The 16,582-nt window shown below is 39.4% G+C and overlaps 1 protein-coding gene across 3 annotated transcripts in view; it reads left to right on the forward strand.

Moving 5' to 3' along the window:
- The window catches only part of TMOD3 (tropomodulin 3), an 88,494-nt gene that overhangs the window by 40,418 nt on the left and 31,494 nt on the right, over positions 1–16,582 (forward strand). For all 3 annotated transcript variants that reach the window (XR_014243377.1, XM_082387878.1, XM_082387879.1), the window contains one exon: positions 4,062–4,218. Coding sequence is in view for 2 of the 3 variants with exons in the window: in XM_082387878.1 (XP_082244004.1) it covers positions 4,062–4,218 (157 nt within the window). In the remaining variant the exon portion in view is untranslated. The remainder of the gene's footprint in view (positions 1–4,061; positions 4,219–16,582) is intronic.

A 16,582-nucleotide genomic window follows, 5' to 3' on the forward strand; every position in this document is an offset into this window, starting at 1 on the left:
TATCAGACCTATTTGAATCAAATAGTAGGAGCATAAGAGTTCATCTGGTCCAGGGTTTCTCAACCCTGGCGCTGTTGACATTTGGGGCTGGATAATTCTTTGCTGTGGGGCTGTCCTGTACGTTGTAGGGTGTTTTGCAGCTTCCCTGGCCTCTACTCACAACATACTAATAGCATACCCTCCTGATTTAAAATGTACCTGGGATTTTGTTTTAGTCAGGTCTGATAGGATACCATACATGGAAACTTCCTTGAAAGAAGAGTTTATTACTTTCAGTTCCCAACAGCAGGAGGTGCACCAAGCCCTGCAGGGCCACATGGGGGAGCAATTGGGTTGGTCAGGAGGTAGGAGTGAGGAGCAAGTGTGGCCCAGAACTTTTATTGTGGTTTCCAAGGGAAGGAAAAGGTGAGACAGGGTGGACAGATTTGAGCAAGTTTAGAATTGGATAGTTTGAATAATTTCAGTGGCTCTGGGCTACAGGAGTGGTCTCTCGTTGTCCAGTGCCTGGCCCTGGGCAGTTTAGGGCAGGGGAAGTATTGGCTTGGTGTGTGAGAGATGAAAGAGGTGGTCGGGGGTGTGGGCTCTGGATTGGTTGGTTTTCACATGAGAGGCACATGGCAGGGGCTGGGGGGAGTTGTTTGCTATCCCTAGGAATTAATTAGCCCTGGGAGGGGCAGTCTTTCCAGGATTAGCAAGGCCCCCAAGATGTCAAAACATCATAAAATACAGAAAATTTAAAAAGTGATTAATATGCCCTCCCCCCAGCTGTGACAATCAAAAGTGTTTCCGGATATTGCCAATTGTCCCCTGGGGTCTGAAAACACCGCTGGTTGAGAAACACTGATCTAGCGCTTGCCATCTGTTTCACAGATGGAAAACAAAAGTTAGGTGACTTGCCTCAGTTATTACAATTAGGGAAAGAACTGAGACTGGATCCTTTACTATCTGATTGATCCCTGGCAGAGTCTAGTGGTCTTTCTGTTAAACTACAGTGAGTCCCCTTTAACTCCTGCTTTATTCTATAGGTCGAAAAGCTGATGGCTTATATTTTCTTCTTTGGAAATCCATGGCCTGCTTCTTGTATGGGGAGGCTTGGGTTCTAACTTCTGGATGTATTTTGCAGACTCCCCAACCCTAGTTGTAACTCCCCCAACCTCAGATACTGTTAGTTGAGACTAGAAGAACAGTGATGTTTACTGACAGCTTGCCACTCGTTGGGTGAAGTTTCTGGAAAGTGTTTCAGTAAAGGAACAGGGGAGACAAGAGGGCCAGGGCAGCAGCAGCTACTTCAACCAGAGGAACACACTGTACCTTACAAAGTCTCAGAAGGTAGATAAGAGAAGAGCAGGTGAAGTTTGTATATGGTGCTATTCTGTTATATTTTGGAGGGCTGTTTTACTTTCCTTATGCTGCATTCAATATATTTATTTGCTAACTTACTGTGTTTTCTCAAAACTTCTGTCTCAAAAAGACAGCCAGCCAGCCTAGGCAAAAGGTAGTTTTTTCGTTTCTAAGACTGGGAATAAATTATTACAACAAAATTCCACTGCAAGGGAGAAGCATGTAATTTTCAGTGGCAGTCATTTTAATGAGATTTTTATCTATTTGTTAAGTAATTATGATCCATTAACTTTCTTGATTAAAGTGTGCTTCTAATAAAGCTTAGCTCATGGCCTCCAAAGCCAGTTAGCTCTCATTTATTTTGTGGTCAAAGACTGTATTTAAGGAGCCAGGATTCCAGCTAACATATCATTTAAAACCTGTATGTTTTTTTTTTAAATTATTTAATTAATTATTTATTTATTTATTTTTGGCTGTGTTGGGTCTTCGTTTCTGTGCGAGGGCTTTCTCTAGTTGTGGCAAGCGGGGGCCACTCTTCATCGCGGTGCGCGGGCCTCTCACTATCGTGGCCTCTCCCGTTGCGGAGCACAGGCTCCAGACGCACAGGCTCAGTAGTTGTGGCTCACGGGCCCAGTTGCTCTGTGGCATGTGGGATCTTCCCAGACCAGGGCTCGAACCCGTGTCCCCTGCATTGGCAGGCAGATTCTCAACCACTGCACCACCAGGGAAGCCCTAAAACCTGTATGTTTGACATGGGCTTGAACAGGCAGGTGGTATAATGCAACTCCATTGCTACCACCATGAAGTAGCAGTATGTACACATGTGCCTTATTGATGGTGAAGGAAAGTAACTTATATTAATTTGCCTTAACGAGCATTTTTCTTTAAAAGTATTCTCAAATCTTTATTCAGCAAATATTGAGGTGGGGGCAACCTATAGATCTCAAGTACTATGCTAGGCTTAGGAATATGAGAGTGATCAAAACAAATGTGGTCTTTGCCCTCATGATGTATAGTCTGGTAGGAGTGTGAGGAATTAGACATTAATCAAATAATCGTGCCATATATAAGAGCATATAATGGGAGGTCAGGAAAAGCTTTCCTTGGGGGAATGGAGCTGCAGTCTGAAAAATGAGTTGCAAAAGAGGATGGACAGAGCATTCCAGGGAAAGAAGTATATGGCACGTACAAGGGAGGAACAAGGGCTGATGTGGTTAGAATGGAGAGGGTGTGTGAGATGAGGCTAGGGTAACCTTGGGGAGTGGGAGTGAAGGTTGAAGAGTATCAGCAACTGATCCAGGGAGACCAGTTGGGAGGCTAATGTAATAGTCCCTCCCAGCTTGGATCATCGTGTAGACCAAAGTAATGGTATTGGAGATGAAGAAAAGTTAGACAGTTTTTTAGGAAGTAAAAATGGATAGGACTTGATGGTTTGTTGAGAATGGATTCTTCATGTGTAGGTCTTGTCTTGATTTCAAAGTCTGAGGGTAGAAATCTTGTGTTTCTTTTTTATATTCCTATAGACAATTTTGTGTTGTAGAAACATTTTTGGTGCATGGTTAGGAAAAACCTCTTTTGTATTTCATCTTGATAGGTGAGCTTTCTGTGTTATGCATACACCATTACATGAGGAAAACACAAAGGCGAATTTTATGAAAATTATTGTGGATTTCAGCAAATGGCCAAAGTTGAAGTGCCATATTTTCTAGTTATAAAATGAGTATTTCTTATTATCATTATCTATATAAGATCACTCTTTGTAATGAAAAATGATCTTATAACACCTAGGAGATTCAGCATCCTTGCCAATATTGTGAGGTGTTGTAGAACAGAGTTGGCCCTTTTGTGTAACTTTTCTGGCTGCCTCCCATTTTCAAAGCAAAGAATACTTGGGAATTGTGAGACAAGGTAGTATCACCTCTTCGGTTTTTGACTAGCAAAAAGATGCACCTCACATTGTTTAGTCACCACTTGTTATTCCTGGGCTTAGTGAAAATACAGAGTAGGGACTAAAAGAGACAACTTTAGTCCATTGCCTCTCACCCCTCCCCCACTCTCAGTTACTCCATGCGCTCAAAAAGTCTGTACCCAGGTGGAAACCTAGGGATATAACTCTTGCCGTGAGAATCTCTGAGTGTCTTGAGTAGCAATGACAGTGGTTGCTGCAAATACGTCCTAGTGCTGATGTATACACACATACGTACACATAGAAGTTGAACCTTTGCATTTAAACACAAACAAGTAAACATTAATATCCTGATACCCTACTGTATGATACACATGTTTTTCTTCTGAGAAAGCCTTTATGATGAAATAGCAGACATTATGAAGGACTATGATGTATATAGTCATTTAACATTCTTTTGCAATGGAATTCTTTTCTATGTTTACATATATGCTGAGCTGTTATTAAGCATTACAAACTATTTTTCATTACTGTCCCAGGATACTTAAAAAGTAAAGGGTGTTTCCTGCTAGTAGAATACTTTCTGAAGAAAAGGTGCATGTGCCTATTTTAATAATAATGTAAGTGAATTCTACCTAATTTTAAAAAACGTTGTTTGGAACACTTTTATGTTGCTGCCCTAAAACCCTGTAATGAAGTCTTTAATGCCTACATCCCATTCTAGTCTATAAATCTTTCTTAGATGGTAACATCTGGACGTATATAGCATTGGCATTCTTGCTGGTCATAATGGCTGATTCATTCTCTTTGGCAGAATGCCCTTCTGCCTGCAGGGTTCCGGCAGAAGAACCAGACATCAAAGTCTGCCACAGGGCCATTTGATAGAGAACACCTCCTTTCATATCTGGAAAAGGAAGCTTTGGAGCATAAGGACAGGGAAGACTATGTGCCCTACACTGGAGAAAAAAAAGGTAAGCACAGAATTTTGAAGTCATTATTTGACAGCACTTGATTTTTCTGCTTACAGGTAGGACTGGAGAAAATATTTTTAGAGGTGCATCATTGATAGCCTCAAACATATGATACTGTTGACTTTAAAAATTATTAGGGAACTTCCCTGGTGGCACAGTGGTTAAGAATCCTCCTGCCAACGCAGGGGACACGGGTTCGAGCCCTGGTCTGGGAAGATCCCACGTGCTGCGGAGCAGCTAAGCCCGTGTGCCACAACTACTGAGCCTGCACTTTAGAACCCACGAACCACAACTACTGAAGCCTGCACGCCTAGGGCCCGTGCTCTGCAACAAGAGAAGCCACTGCAATGAGAAGCCCATGTACTGCAGCGAAGAGTAGCCCCCGCTCGCCACAACTAGAGAAAGCAAGTGCACAGCAACGAAGGCCCAACACAGCCAAAAATAAATTAATTAATTAAAAAAAATTACTAGGTAATTTGGGCACTTTCTTTACATTCACCGACTTGGCCAGTAAGTTCCTTGTTAATGATTTGTTAGTGAGGTTTTATTACACAGTGATTTTTAGTTCTCTTTAGAATTCTTTAGTTCTCAACTGTAACAAATATTAAAAGTGTACTGAGGTAAAATTTTAAATGCACTACTGTATTACAAAATGCAGTGATGTCAAAGTGCCACTCATTTCTAACTCCTGTCTTTAAAGTGGAATGCCATAAGAAAATTCAGGACATATTTTCAAAGACTCTTACCCTACAGCCTTCCTTATTAATTCAGTGATCCATAACCATTATAATTCTAATTGTCAGTGCTTCAAAATCATTACTTTCAGGAAATTCTTCTAGTCCAAGTCCTTCCCATTGCAGATTTTTTGTTTTTTAATTTATTTTATTTATTTATTTATTTTTGGCTGTGTTGTGTCTTCATTGCTGTACTCAGGCTTTCTCTAGTTGCGGCAAGTGGGGGCTACTCTTTGTTGCGGTGCACGGGCTTCTCATTGCAGTGGCTTCTCTTGTTGCAGAGCACGGGCTCTAGGTGTGAGGGCTTCAGTAGTTGTGGCACATGGGCTCAGTAGTTGTGGCTTGCAGGCTCTAGAGCGCAGGCTCAGTAGTTGTGGCAGACGGGCTTAGTTGCTCCGCGGCATGTGGGATCTTCCCGGACCAGGGATCGAACCCGTGTCCCCTGCTTTGGCAGGCAGATTATTAACCATTGTGCCACCAAGGAAGACCCCCATTGCAGATTTTGACCTTAGCTAGCCTCAGTGGAGAAAGAGTACAGCTATAATTTAAAAAGCTGTCTATATAATAACATTTAACATGAAGTAAGTTAAATTTGTCAGCTTTCAATACAGGTTGGCCTAAGCAGCCAGATTCTGCTTGCACTCCTATTTAAAATGCTGTGCATAGAACACTGGGGAGTGGTGGCAGCAGTAGAGTTGATCTTCAGCTCTTCCAGGCACTGTTTTTACATCTGAATCCTTACTAGGCCAGGCGGGGAGAATGGTTAGAGCATAGCGTTTTCTCCTAGTAAGGCTTTAGCTTTTTATTTGGGAAGGAAGCCCTTCTGGCCACAACTCTGTTACATGACTATCCCTTAGCTGAAGGGGAAGGTGGAAAATTCATTTTAGTATTCCCACCTCTGTAATAGACGAAGGTTGTGAATGGCTTTTGAGTAGGTATTATTCCACAAGGTCTGCCCATGCCTTTTCAAAATTATCATCCCCAACCCCTCTGCTCTTCTTATCGACCCCACTTCCCCTTATCTCTAGTTGAGAATCACTACCTTAGATACTTGTATTAGGGTTCTCCAGAGAAATAGAACCAAAAGGGTATGTGTGTGTGTGTGTAGAGAGAGACAGAGAGATTTATTTATTCATTCATTCATTCGTTCATTCATTCCTTTTTGTAAAAATTGAGGTATAGTTGATGTACAATTTATAAGTTTCAGGTATACAACACAGTGATTCACATTTTTAAAGGTTATTTAGTTTTTATATTTAGTTATTATAAAATATTAGCTATATTCCCTGTGCTGTACAGTATATCCTTGTAGCCTATTTATTTATTTATTTTAAAATATTTATTTATTTAGGCTGCGCCGGGTCTTAGTTGCGGCACGTGGGATCTTTAGTTACAACATGTGGACTCGTAGTTGCGGCATGCATGCGGGATCTAGTTCCCCGACCAGGGATCAAACCCAGGCCCCTTGCATTGGGAGCTTGGAGTCTTACCCACTGGACCACCAGGGAAGTCCCTAACCTATTTATTTTATACATAGTGGTTTGTACCTCTTAAACCCTATCCCTATTTTGCCCCCACCCCCTTTTCTCTCCCCCTGGTAACCACTAGTTTGTTTTCTATATCTGTGAGTCTGTTTCTTTTTTGTTGTATTCACCAGTGTGTTTTATTTTTTAGATTCCACATATAAGTGATAACATGTGGTATTTGTCTTTCTCTGTCTGACTTATTTCACTAAGCATAATACCATCCAAGTCCATCCATGTTGTTGCAAATGGCAAAATTTCATTCTTTTTAATGGCTGAGTACTATTCCATTGTACATACATACCACATCTTCTTTATCCGTTCGTCTGTTGTTGGACACTTAGGTTGCTTCCATATCTTGGCTATTGTAAATAATGCTGCCATGAACATTGGGTTCATGTATCTTTTTGAATTAGTGTTTTTGTTTTCTTCAGATGTATACACAGGACTGGAATTGCTGTATCATATGGTAGTTCTATTTTTAGTTTTTTGAGGAACCTCCATACTGTTCTCCACTGCTGCTGCATCAATTTACATTCCCACCAAGGGTTCCCTTTTCTTCACGTCCTCACCAACTTTTGTTATTTGTGGGTTTTTTTGATGATAGCTGTTCTGACAGGTGTGAGGTGATATCTCATTGTGGTTTTAATTTGCATTTCTCTGGTGATTATGACGTTGAGCACCTTTTTATGTGCCTGTTGGCCATCTATTTGTCTTTGGAAAAATATCTCTTTAGGTCTTCTGCCCATTTTTTAATCAGGTTGTTTGTTTTTTTGATGTTGTGTTTTATGAGCTGTTTATATATTTTGGGTATTAACCACTTATTAGTCATATCATTTGCAAGTATTTTTTCCCATTCAGTAGGTTGTCTTTTCGTCTAGTCAGTGGTTTCCTTTGCTGTGCAAAAAGCTTTTAAATTTAATTATGTCCCATTTGTTTATTTTTGCTTTTCTTTTGCCTTAGGTGACAGATCCAAAAAAATACTAAGATTTATGTCAAAGAGTGCTCTGCCTATGTTTTCTTCTAGGAGTTTATGGTTTCAGGTCTTACATTTAGGTCTTTAATCCATTTTGAGTTTATTTTTGTATATGGTGTTAGAGAATGTTCTAATTTCATTCTTTTACATGTAGCTGTCCAGTTTTCCTAGCACCACTTACTGAAGAGACTGTGTTTTCTCTATTGTATATTCTTGCCCCCTTTGTCATAGATGAGTTGACCATAGCTGCATAGGTTTATTTACGGGCCCTCTATGTGTCATGTTCCTCAGGCCAGGCCTTAAAAGCCATGTTACAGTATTGTAGACATGAAGAAGGGCAAGTTTACCTTCAACAATTGGAGAACTTTGGTTGCAGAGCTCTGTTTTGAAATATAGCTGAAAGACGGCTCTCGGCTTCTTAAAGCCACCCTGGAGCTCATCCTTAAATTGGTTGGCCTTGGTTATTCGTAGTCACTAATATGCCTTCCTTTCTTTGGGTCTCATCCCCAAGATTTTGATCACATTCCAGAAGATCCTCAGAATAATTCATCTACATCGTATTAGCATACCTTCCAATCAAGCTAAATGTGAATCCCCTCCTGAGCTCTGAGAATTCAGAAGCTTGTTTTTTTAAGCTGCCTCTCCAATGACCCTTTAGCTGAACACCTGGGTTGAGTCCCAGGTTTCTTACTTAATGGCTTATTTCACAGGAGATAGACTTTCAGATGGAGGATGCCTTCCCAGACAGAAGAGTTTCTCCTGGTTCTTCTTAAAACAGTTTGCAAACCTGTTAAGAAATAAAAGCATTTTACTGTTTTGGTGTACTCACACTAGTGAGAATCTGTGAAATGTGCCATTGTTCTCTAAACTAAATCGTTTTTCATACTAAGATGACTGGTTTCAGAGTTCAGTCCCCAATGGCAGTATTAGTTTTCTGTACCAGGGAATGCTACAGCGATTCACTCAGTTCCTTGAACTCCTTTCAAGTTATATGCCAGAATCTCATAGGGATCTCTCACTGTAAATTATTTTTAAAGATGACTACCCAATTCTCTTTTAAAAGAAAAATTGGGAACCACTAAAAGGAATAGTTATGCAACTACTTTCTTATATTCTGAGACTAAATGATGATGATTAATTATACTTGTTATTTTTTAACTTAAAGACACACTCTTTCTAGAGCTAAAATTATACAGAACTGGTATGACAAAAGGGAATCCCCATAAAACTGAAAATTGGACATTTCATGATTTTTCTTTTTGACCATGAACAAAAGCTATACACTCATGCCAAATTTTATCTTTCTAGATCATCTCAGAATGCCTTGAAAAGACCTACAGAGTAAGAACACTTGAGGGTTGTTATACAGAGGTATATTAGTAATTTCATTTTGTGATTTGTGAAATGGTTGTTTATAATTGTACATTTTATAGAATTAAAAGCATATGTCAACATCTGAGAAGGAGGAATTCATCCTAATTAGGTGAAATTCAAGGCATTATGTCTTCGATGCATTTTGGGAACATTTTGTCCTACAGTAATAAATGTTCTGCTTTTAATAACTGCAATTTTGTTGACAGCAAAAAAGAAGGTATTAGGCAGCTAATAAGGCACAGCTGACAAAAGATGTATTAAGGATTGTTTTTAAGTGCATTGTTTACAGTAGAATCCACAATATACATCTGTTAAGTTCATCTAAATCTAACAAGCTCATGGTAGGAATGGTATCATGGTATCAAGTAATCTTGGTAGAGATTAATGGAAATGTCTTTGCTATGAGCCTACTATGTTCAAAGTGTTGACAAACTAAATGTTTAAGAAAATTAAAACAATAACATAATTGCAGTGTTCCTTTTACTTGAAGATATAATATTAAACTTTTGGGAAGCTTTTTACCTCTTTCTCCTTGAAATGTTGCAGAAGATGTAACTGAGGTGTAGACCAAGGGTGAAGGAGAGTATTCATCCAGCTCTTTCTCATTCCTGAGAATGGTGAAAATGCAGAGTTCTGACTGGTTATTATTTCTCATCATATTTTTACATATCTTGAATATTCTGTCTCCAGGATAGATAAGGCTCAGAGCCTTGCCATGGATTTGACACTTAGAGAAATAATTGGGCCCAGTTTTTAATACTTCTTACTGACTCTCATTTTGCTTTGCTTTGCCAGGAGTCTTCCTCCCCACGTCGAACATCACACTTTACCCTTACCTAGCCTAAGACTTTTTTTCCCCTCATTGTCCCTTATTTCATAGACTAGAGCCTGATGCACCTTGTACACTCTCTCCTGTGCACCACCAAAGAATCCCTCCCTTCGAGCCACTGACACTCCTAGGTTGGGCTCCTCCCCTCCTTGAAGATCACGCCTATGCTCCCAGTTGGCCCTTGGGGTAGAGCCGTCTATTCTTTCTGGTGGTTTCCCTTCCTCTCCTGGATAAAGGAATGCCCTTGGGTTTTCTTCCCAAGAATCTCCTAGGCCCTGCTCTGTTTACTAAAGGTGAATTTAATCAGATTGCCTTAAACTAAGGGTTCTCATATACTTTCTAGATTACTTATTCACAGTTACCTTAGCCTTCCAGAAAACTGACTATAGTCACTCTTCTGAAAGATGCTTCCCTCCTCTTTCTGAGTACATGATTTCTTTTTGGAGGAAAGGCAGACTTGATTCCTTAAACCAGAAGGATCATAGTTATAAACTGCCTAAATCAGCAGGATTATTTAACTGCGAGTGTGCAGTTGGTTTCCACTAAATTCAAGATAAAGACTGGCTCTATTTTTGTACTCAAATCTCATAAATTCTAAATGTCCTTTATATACCTCTAAAAAGTGGTCTTATCAGGCACTGATATGTAGAGTGGGCTATTTAAATTAGTCATGCAGATGCAGGCAACTCCTTTGGAGACTGGTCACTGTATCTTTTGAGTGATTCACTCACTACTCCTTTGGGGTGAGGAGTTAGCCTGATGGATTGTTCATGTTTTATGGGAAACTTTCCCTGTATAAACATACCCACTCTGGATATTCCTTTCCCGCCAACATGTCTGTATATAATTTGCATACCACAGAATTTTGATTTTAATTGTTCCAGAATCATACACTGTGAGGCTGTGTTATTAGGTTTTTTCTTTTCTTCTTTTTTAATAGATCTTTATTGGAGTATAATTGCCTCACAATACCGTGTTAGTTTCTGTTGCACAACAAAGCGAATCAGCCATATGCATACACATGTCCCCATATCCCCTCCCTCATGAGCCTCCCTCCCATCCTCCCTATCCCATCCCTCTAGGTCATCACAGAGCACCAAACTGATCTCCCATGCTTTGCTGCTGCTTCCCACCAGCCAACTATTTTACATTCGGTAGTGTATATATGTTGATGCTACTCTCACTTTGCCCCAGCTTCGCCCTTCCACCCCATGTCATCAAGTCCATTCTCTATGTCTACCTCTTTACTCCTGCCCAGCAACTAGGTTCATCAGTACTTTTTTTTTAAGATTCCTTATATATACGTTAGCATACGGTATTTGTTTTTCTCTTTCTGACTTACTTCACTCTTTATGACAGACTGTAGGTCCATCCACCTCACTACTAATAACTCAATTTCGTTTCTTTTTATGGCTGAGTAATATTCCACTGGATATATGTGCCACATCTTCTTTATCCATTCATCTGTCGATGGACACTTAGGTTGCTTCCATGACCTGGCTATTGTAAATAGTGCTGCAGTGAACATTGTGGTCCACGTCTCTTTTTGAATTATGGTTTTCTCAGGGTATACGCGCAGTAGTGGGATTGCTGGGTCATATGGTAGTTCTGTTTTTAGTTTTTTAAGGAACCTCCGTACTATCTTCCATAGTGGTTGTATCAATTTACATTTCCACCAACAGTGTAGGAGGGTTCCCTTTTCACTACACCCTTTCCAGCATTTATTGTTTCTAGCTTTTTTGATAGTGGCCATTCTGACTGGTGTGAGGTGATACCTCATTGTAGTTTTGATTTGCATTTCTCTAATTATTAGTGATGTTGAGCATCTTTTCGTGTTCCTCTTGGCCATCTGTATGTCTTCCTTGGTAAAATGTCTATTTAGGTCTTCTGTCCATTTTTTAACTGGACTGTTTGTTTATTTGATATTGAGCTCCATGAGCTGTTTGTATATTTTGGAGATTAATCCTTTATCTGTTGTTTCATTTGCAAATATTTTCTCCCATGCTGAGGGTTGTCTTTTTGTTTTGTTTATGGTTTTCTTTGCTGTGCAAAAGCTTTTAAGTTTAATTAGGTCCCATTTGTTTATTTTTGTTTTTATTTCCGTTACTCTAGGAGGTGGGTCTAAAAAGATCTTGCTGTGGTTTATGTCAAAGAGTGTTTTTCCTATGTTTTCCTCTAAGAGTTTTATAGTGTCTGGTCTTACATTTAAGTCTTTAATCCATTTGGAGTTTATTTTTGTGTATGGTGTTAGGTAGTGTTCTAATTTTATTCTTTTACATGTAGCTGTCCAGTTTTCCCAGCACCACTTATTGAAGAGGCTGTCTTTTCTCCATTGTATGTTCTTGCCTCCTTTGTCGTAAATTAGGTGCCCATATGTGTGTGGGTTTATCTCTGGGCATTCTATCCTGTACCACTGATCTATCTTTCTGTTTTTGTGGCAGTACCATACTGTCTTGATTACTGTAGCTTTGTGGTATAGTTTGAAGTTGGGGAGCCTGATTCCTCCAACTCCGTTTTTCTTTCTCAAGATTGCTTTGGCTATTCAGGGTCTTTTGTGTTTCCATATGAATTGTAAGATTTTTTGTTCTACTTCTGTGAAGAATGCCACTGGTAGTTTGATAGGGATTGCATTGAATCTGTATATTGTAGTATAGTCATTTTCACAATATTGATTCTTCCAATCCAAGAACATGGTATATTTCTCCATCTGTTTATGTCATCTTTGATTTCTTTCATCAGTGTTTTATAGTTTTCTGAGTACAAGTCCTTTGCCTCCTTAGGCAGGTTTATTCCTAGGTATTTCATTCTTTTTGTTGCAGTGGTAAATGGGAGTGTTTCCTTAATTTCTCTTTCTGATTTTTCATTGTTGGTGTATAGGAATGCCAGAGATTTCTGTGCATTAATTTTGTATCCTGCAACTTTACCAAATTCATTGATTAGTTCTAGTAGTTTTCTGGTGGCATCTTTAGGATTTTCTACATATAACATCATGTCATCGGCAAACAGTGGCAGTCTTACATCTTCTTTTCCAATTTGTATTCCTTTTATTTCTTTTTCTTTTCTGATTGCCATGGCTAAGACTTCCAAAACTATGTTGAATAATAGTGGCGAGAGTGGACATCCTTGTCTTGTTCCTAATCCTAGTGGAAATGCTTTCAGTTTTTCACCATTGAGAATGATGCTTGCTGTTGGTTTGTCATATATGGCCTTTATTATGTTGAGATAGTTTCCCTCTAAGCCCATTTTCTGGAGAGTTTTTATCATAAATGGGTGTTGAATTTTGTCGAAAGCTTTTTCTGCATCTATTGAGATGATCATATGGTTTTTATTCCTTAATTTGTTAATGTGGTGTATCACATTGATTGATTTGCATATATTGAAGAATCCTTGCATCCCTGGGATAAATCCCACTTGATCATGGTGTATGATCCTTTTAATGTGCTGTTGGATTCTGTTTACTAGTATTTTGTTCAGGATTTTTGCATCTATGTTCATCATTGATATTGGTCTATAATTTTCTTTTTTGTGTGATATCTTTTTCTGGTTTTGGTATCAGGGTGATGGTGGCTTTGTAGAATGAATTTGGGAGTGTTTCTCCCTCTGCAATTTTTTGGAAGAGTTTGAGAAGGATTGGTGTTAGCTCTTCTCTAAATGTTTGATAGAATTCGCCTGTGAAGCCATCTCGTCCTGGACTTTTGTTTGTTGGAAGATTTTTAATTACAGTTTCAATTTCAATACTTGTGATAGGTCTGTTTATATTTTCTAATTCTTCCTGGTTCAGTCTTGGAAAATTGTACCTTTCCAAGAATTTGTCCGTTTCTTCGTTGTTGTCCATTTTATCGGCATATAGTTGTTTGTAGTAGTCTCTTATAATCCTTTGTATTTCTGCAGTGTCAGTTGTGATTTCTCCTTTTTCATTTCTAATTTTATTGATTTGCGTCCTCTCCCTTTTTTTCTTGATGTGTCTGGCTAAGGGTTTATCAATTTTGTTTATCCTCTCAAAGAACCAGCTGTTAGTTTTATTGATCTTTGCTATTGTTTTCTTCATTTTATTTCATTTATTTCTGCTCTGATCTTTATGATTTCTTTCCTTCTACTGACTTTGGGTTTTCTTTGTTCTTCTTTCTCTAGTTGTTTTAAGTGTAGAGTTAGATTGTTTATTTGAGATTTTTCTTGTTTCTTGAGGTGAGATTGAATTGCTATAAACTTTCCTCTTAGAACTGCTTTTGCTGCATCCCATACAGTTTGGGTTGCTGTGTTTTTGTTGTCATTTGTTTCCACATATTTTTTTATTTCTTCTTTGATTTCTTCAGTAATCTCTTGGTTATTTAGTAGCGCACTGTTTAGCCTCCATGTATTTGTGTTTTTTACAGTCTTTTTCCTGTAATTGATTTCCAATCTCATAGCATCGTGGTCAGAAAAGATGCTTGCTACAATTTCAATTTTCTTAAATTTTCTGAGGCTTGATTTATGACCCAAGATGTGATCTGTCCTGGAGAATGTTCCATGTGCAGTTGAGAAGAAAGTGTATTCTGCCACTTTTGGGTGGAATGTTCTATAAATATCAATTAGATCTATCTGGTCTGTTGTGTCATTTAAAGCTTGTGTTTCCTTATTTATTTTCTGTTTGGATGATCTGTCCATTGGTGTAAGTGGGGTGTTAAAGTCCCCTACTATTATTGCGTTACTGTCGATTTCTCCTTTCATGGTTGTTAGCATTTACCTTATGTTTTGAGGTGCTCCTATGTTGGTTGCATAAACATTTATAATTGTTATATCTTCTTCTTGGATTGATCCCTTGATCATTATGTAGTGTCCCTCCTTATCTCTTGTAACAGTTTTTATTTTAAAGTCTATTTTATCTGATATGAGTATTGCTACTCCAGCTTTCTTTTGATTTCCATTTGCATGGAATATCTTTTTCCATCCCTTCACTTTCAGTCTGTATGTGTCCCTAGTTCTGAAGTGGGTCTTTTGTAGATAGCATATATATGGGTCTTGTTTGTGTATCCATTCAGCCGGTCTGTGTCTTTTGGTTGGGACATTTAATCCACTTACATTCAAGGTTATTATTGATATGTATGTTCCTGTTACATTTTCTTAATTGTTTTGGGTTTGTTTTTGTGGGTCTTTTTCTTCTCTTGTGTTTCCCGCTTAGAGAAGTTTCTTTAGCATGTGTTGTAAAGCTGGTTTGGTGGTGCTGAATTCTCTTAGCTGTTGTTTGTCTGAAAAGCTTTTGACTTCTCCATCGAATCTGAATGAGATCCTTGCTGGGTAGAGTAATCTTGGTTGTAGGTTTTTCTCTTTCATCACTTTAAGTATATCCTGCTACTCCCTTCTGGCCTGCAGAGTTTCCACTGAAAAATCAGCTGATAACCTTATGGGGATTCCTTTGTGTGTATTTTTTGTTTTTCCCTTGCTGCTTTTAATATTTTTTCTTTGAATTTCATTTTTGTTAGTTTGATTAATATGTGTCTTGGTGTGTTTTTCCTAGGGTTTACCCTGTATGGGACTCTCTGTGCTTCCTGGACTTGGGTGACTATTTCCTTTCCCATATTAGGGAAATTTTCCACTTTAATCTCTTCAAATATTTTTTCAGACCCTTTCTTTTTCTCTTCTTCTTCTGGGACCCCTATAATTCGAATGTTGGTGCATTTAGTGTTGTCCCAGAGGTCTCTGAGATTGTCTTCAGTTCTTTTCATTCTTTTTTCTTTATTCTGCTCCTCGGCAGTTATTTCCACCATTTTGTCTTCCAGCTTACTTATTTGTTCTTCTGCCTCCGTTATTCTGTTATTGATTCCTTCTAGTGTATTTTTCATTTCAGTTATGGTGTTGTTCATCTGTTTGTTTGTTCTTTAGTTCTTCTAGATCTTTGTTAAACATTTCTTGTATTTTCTCAATCCATGCTTCCATTCTATTTCTGAGATTCTGGATCATCTTTACTATCATTACTATGAATTCTTTTTCAGGTAGATTGCCTATTTCCTCTTCACTTGTTTGGTCTTGTAGGTTTTTACCTTGCTCCTTCATCTGTGACATATTTTTTTGCCGTCTCTTTTTTTTTTTTTTTTTATGAGTGGGATTGTGTTCCTGTTTTACTGGTTGTTTGGCCTGAAGCTTCCAACACTGGAGTTTGTAGGCTATTGGGTAGAGCTGGGTCTTGGTGCTGAGATGAGGAACTCTGTGAGACCTCACTCTGATGAATATTCCCTGGGGTCTGAAGGTGTCTGTTAGTCCAGTGGTTCAGACTCAGAGCTCCCACTGCAGGAGCTTCCACCCGACCCCGTGCTAGCAAATCAAGATCCTGTGAGCCATGTGGGGTGGCAAAAAAAAAAAGAGAACAATAACAAAAAAAAAATTAGACTAGGAAACTAACAGATATGTTAGAAAGAATGTAAAAATAAAAATATAGATGAATCAACAAGTGGAAGGTACATCAGTACCACAATAGTAAAAAAAGAGGAGGAGGGAAAAGAAAAATAATAATAAATAAAAGGAGGGGGGGAAGGCCTTGGCTGTGGAGAGCAGGGCCTAAGCAAGGGTGAGGTTTGGGTGGTGGGCAGGGCCAATGCTCAGGACACACAGCACTGGAAAAGGCCCTGGGGGCTGTGTGGGGTGGGGCTTAGGCTCAAGGAACAGAAGGGTCCCAGTCTCAAGAGGGCAGGGGACCTCACCTGGGAGCCCAGCAGGCTTCCTGGGCTCGAGTGGGTGGGGCAAATGCCCTCCTCTCCTCTCCTGCTCCTCCGGTCTGGGGTGTGGGAGGGCCCCTCCCGCCTGCGTCTCCTGATCTCCCTGGCCTCCCTCCTATGCCCCCAGGACCCATGTGGCCTGGAGGGGGCTTTGGAAAGGTGGGGAGCCGGCTTGGGAGCTCAGCAGGCTCCCCAGTCCCAGTGGTCCAGGCAATCACCCTCCACTCCTCTCCTGCTCT

Source organism: Balaenoptera borealis (genome assembly GCF_965194805.1).
Source record: "Balaenoptera borealis genome assembly, chromosome: 3".
NCBI lineage: Eukaryota > Metazoa > Chordata > Mammalia > Artiodactyla > Balaenopteridae > Balaenoptera > Balaenoptera borealis.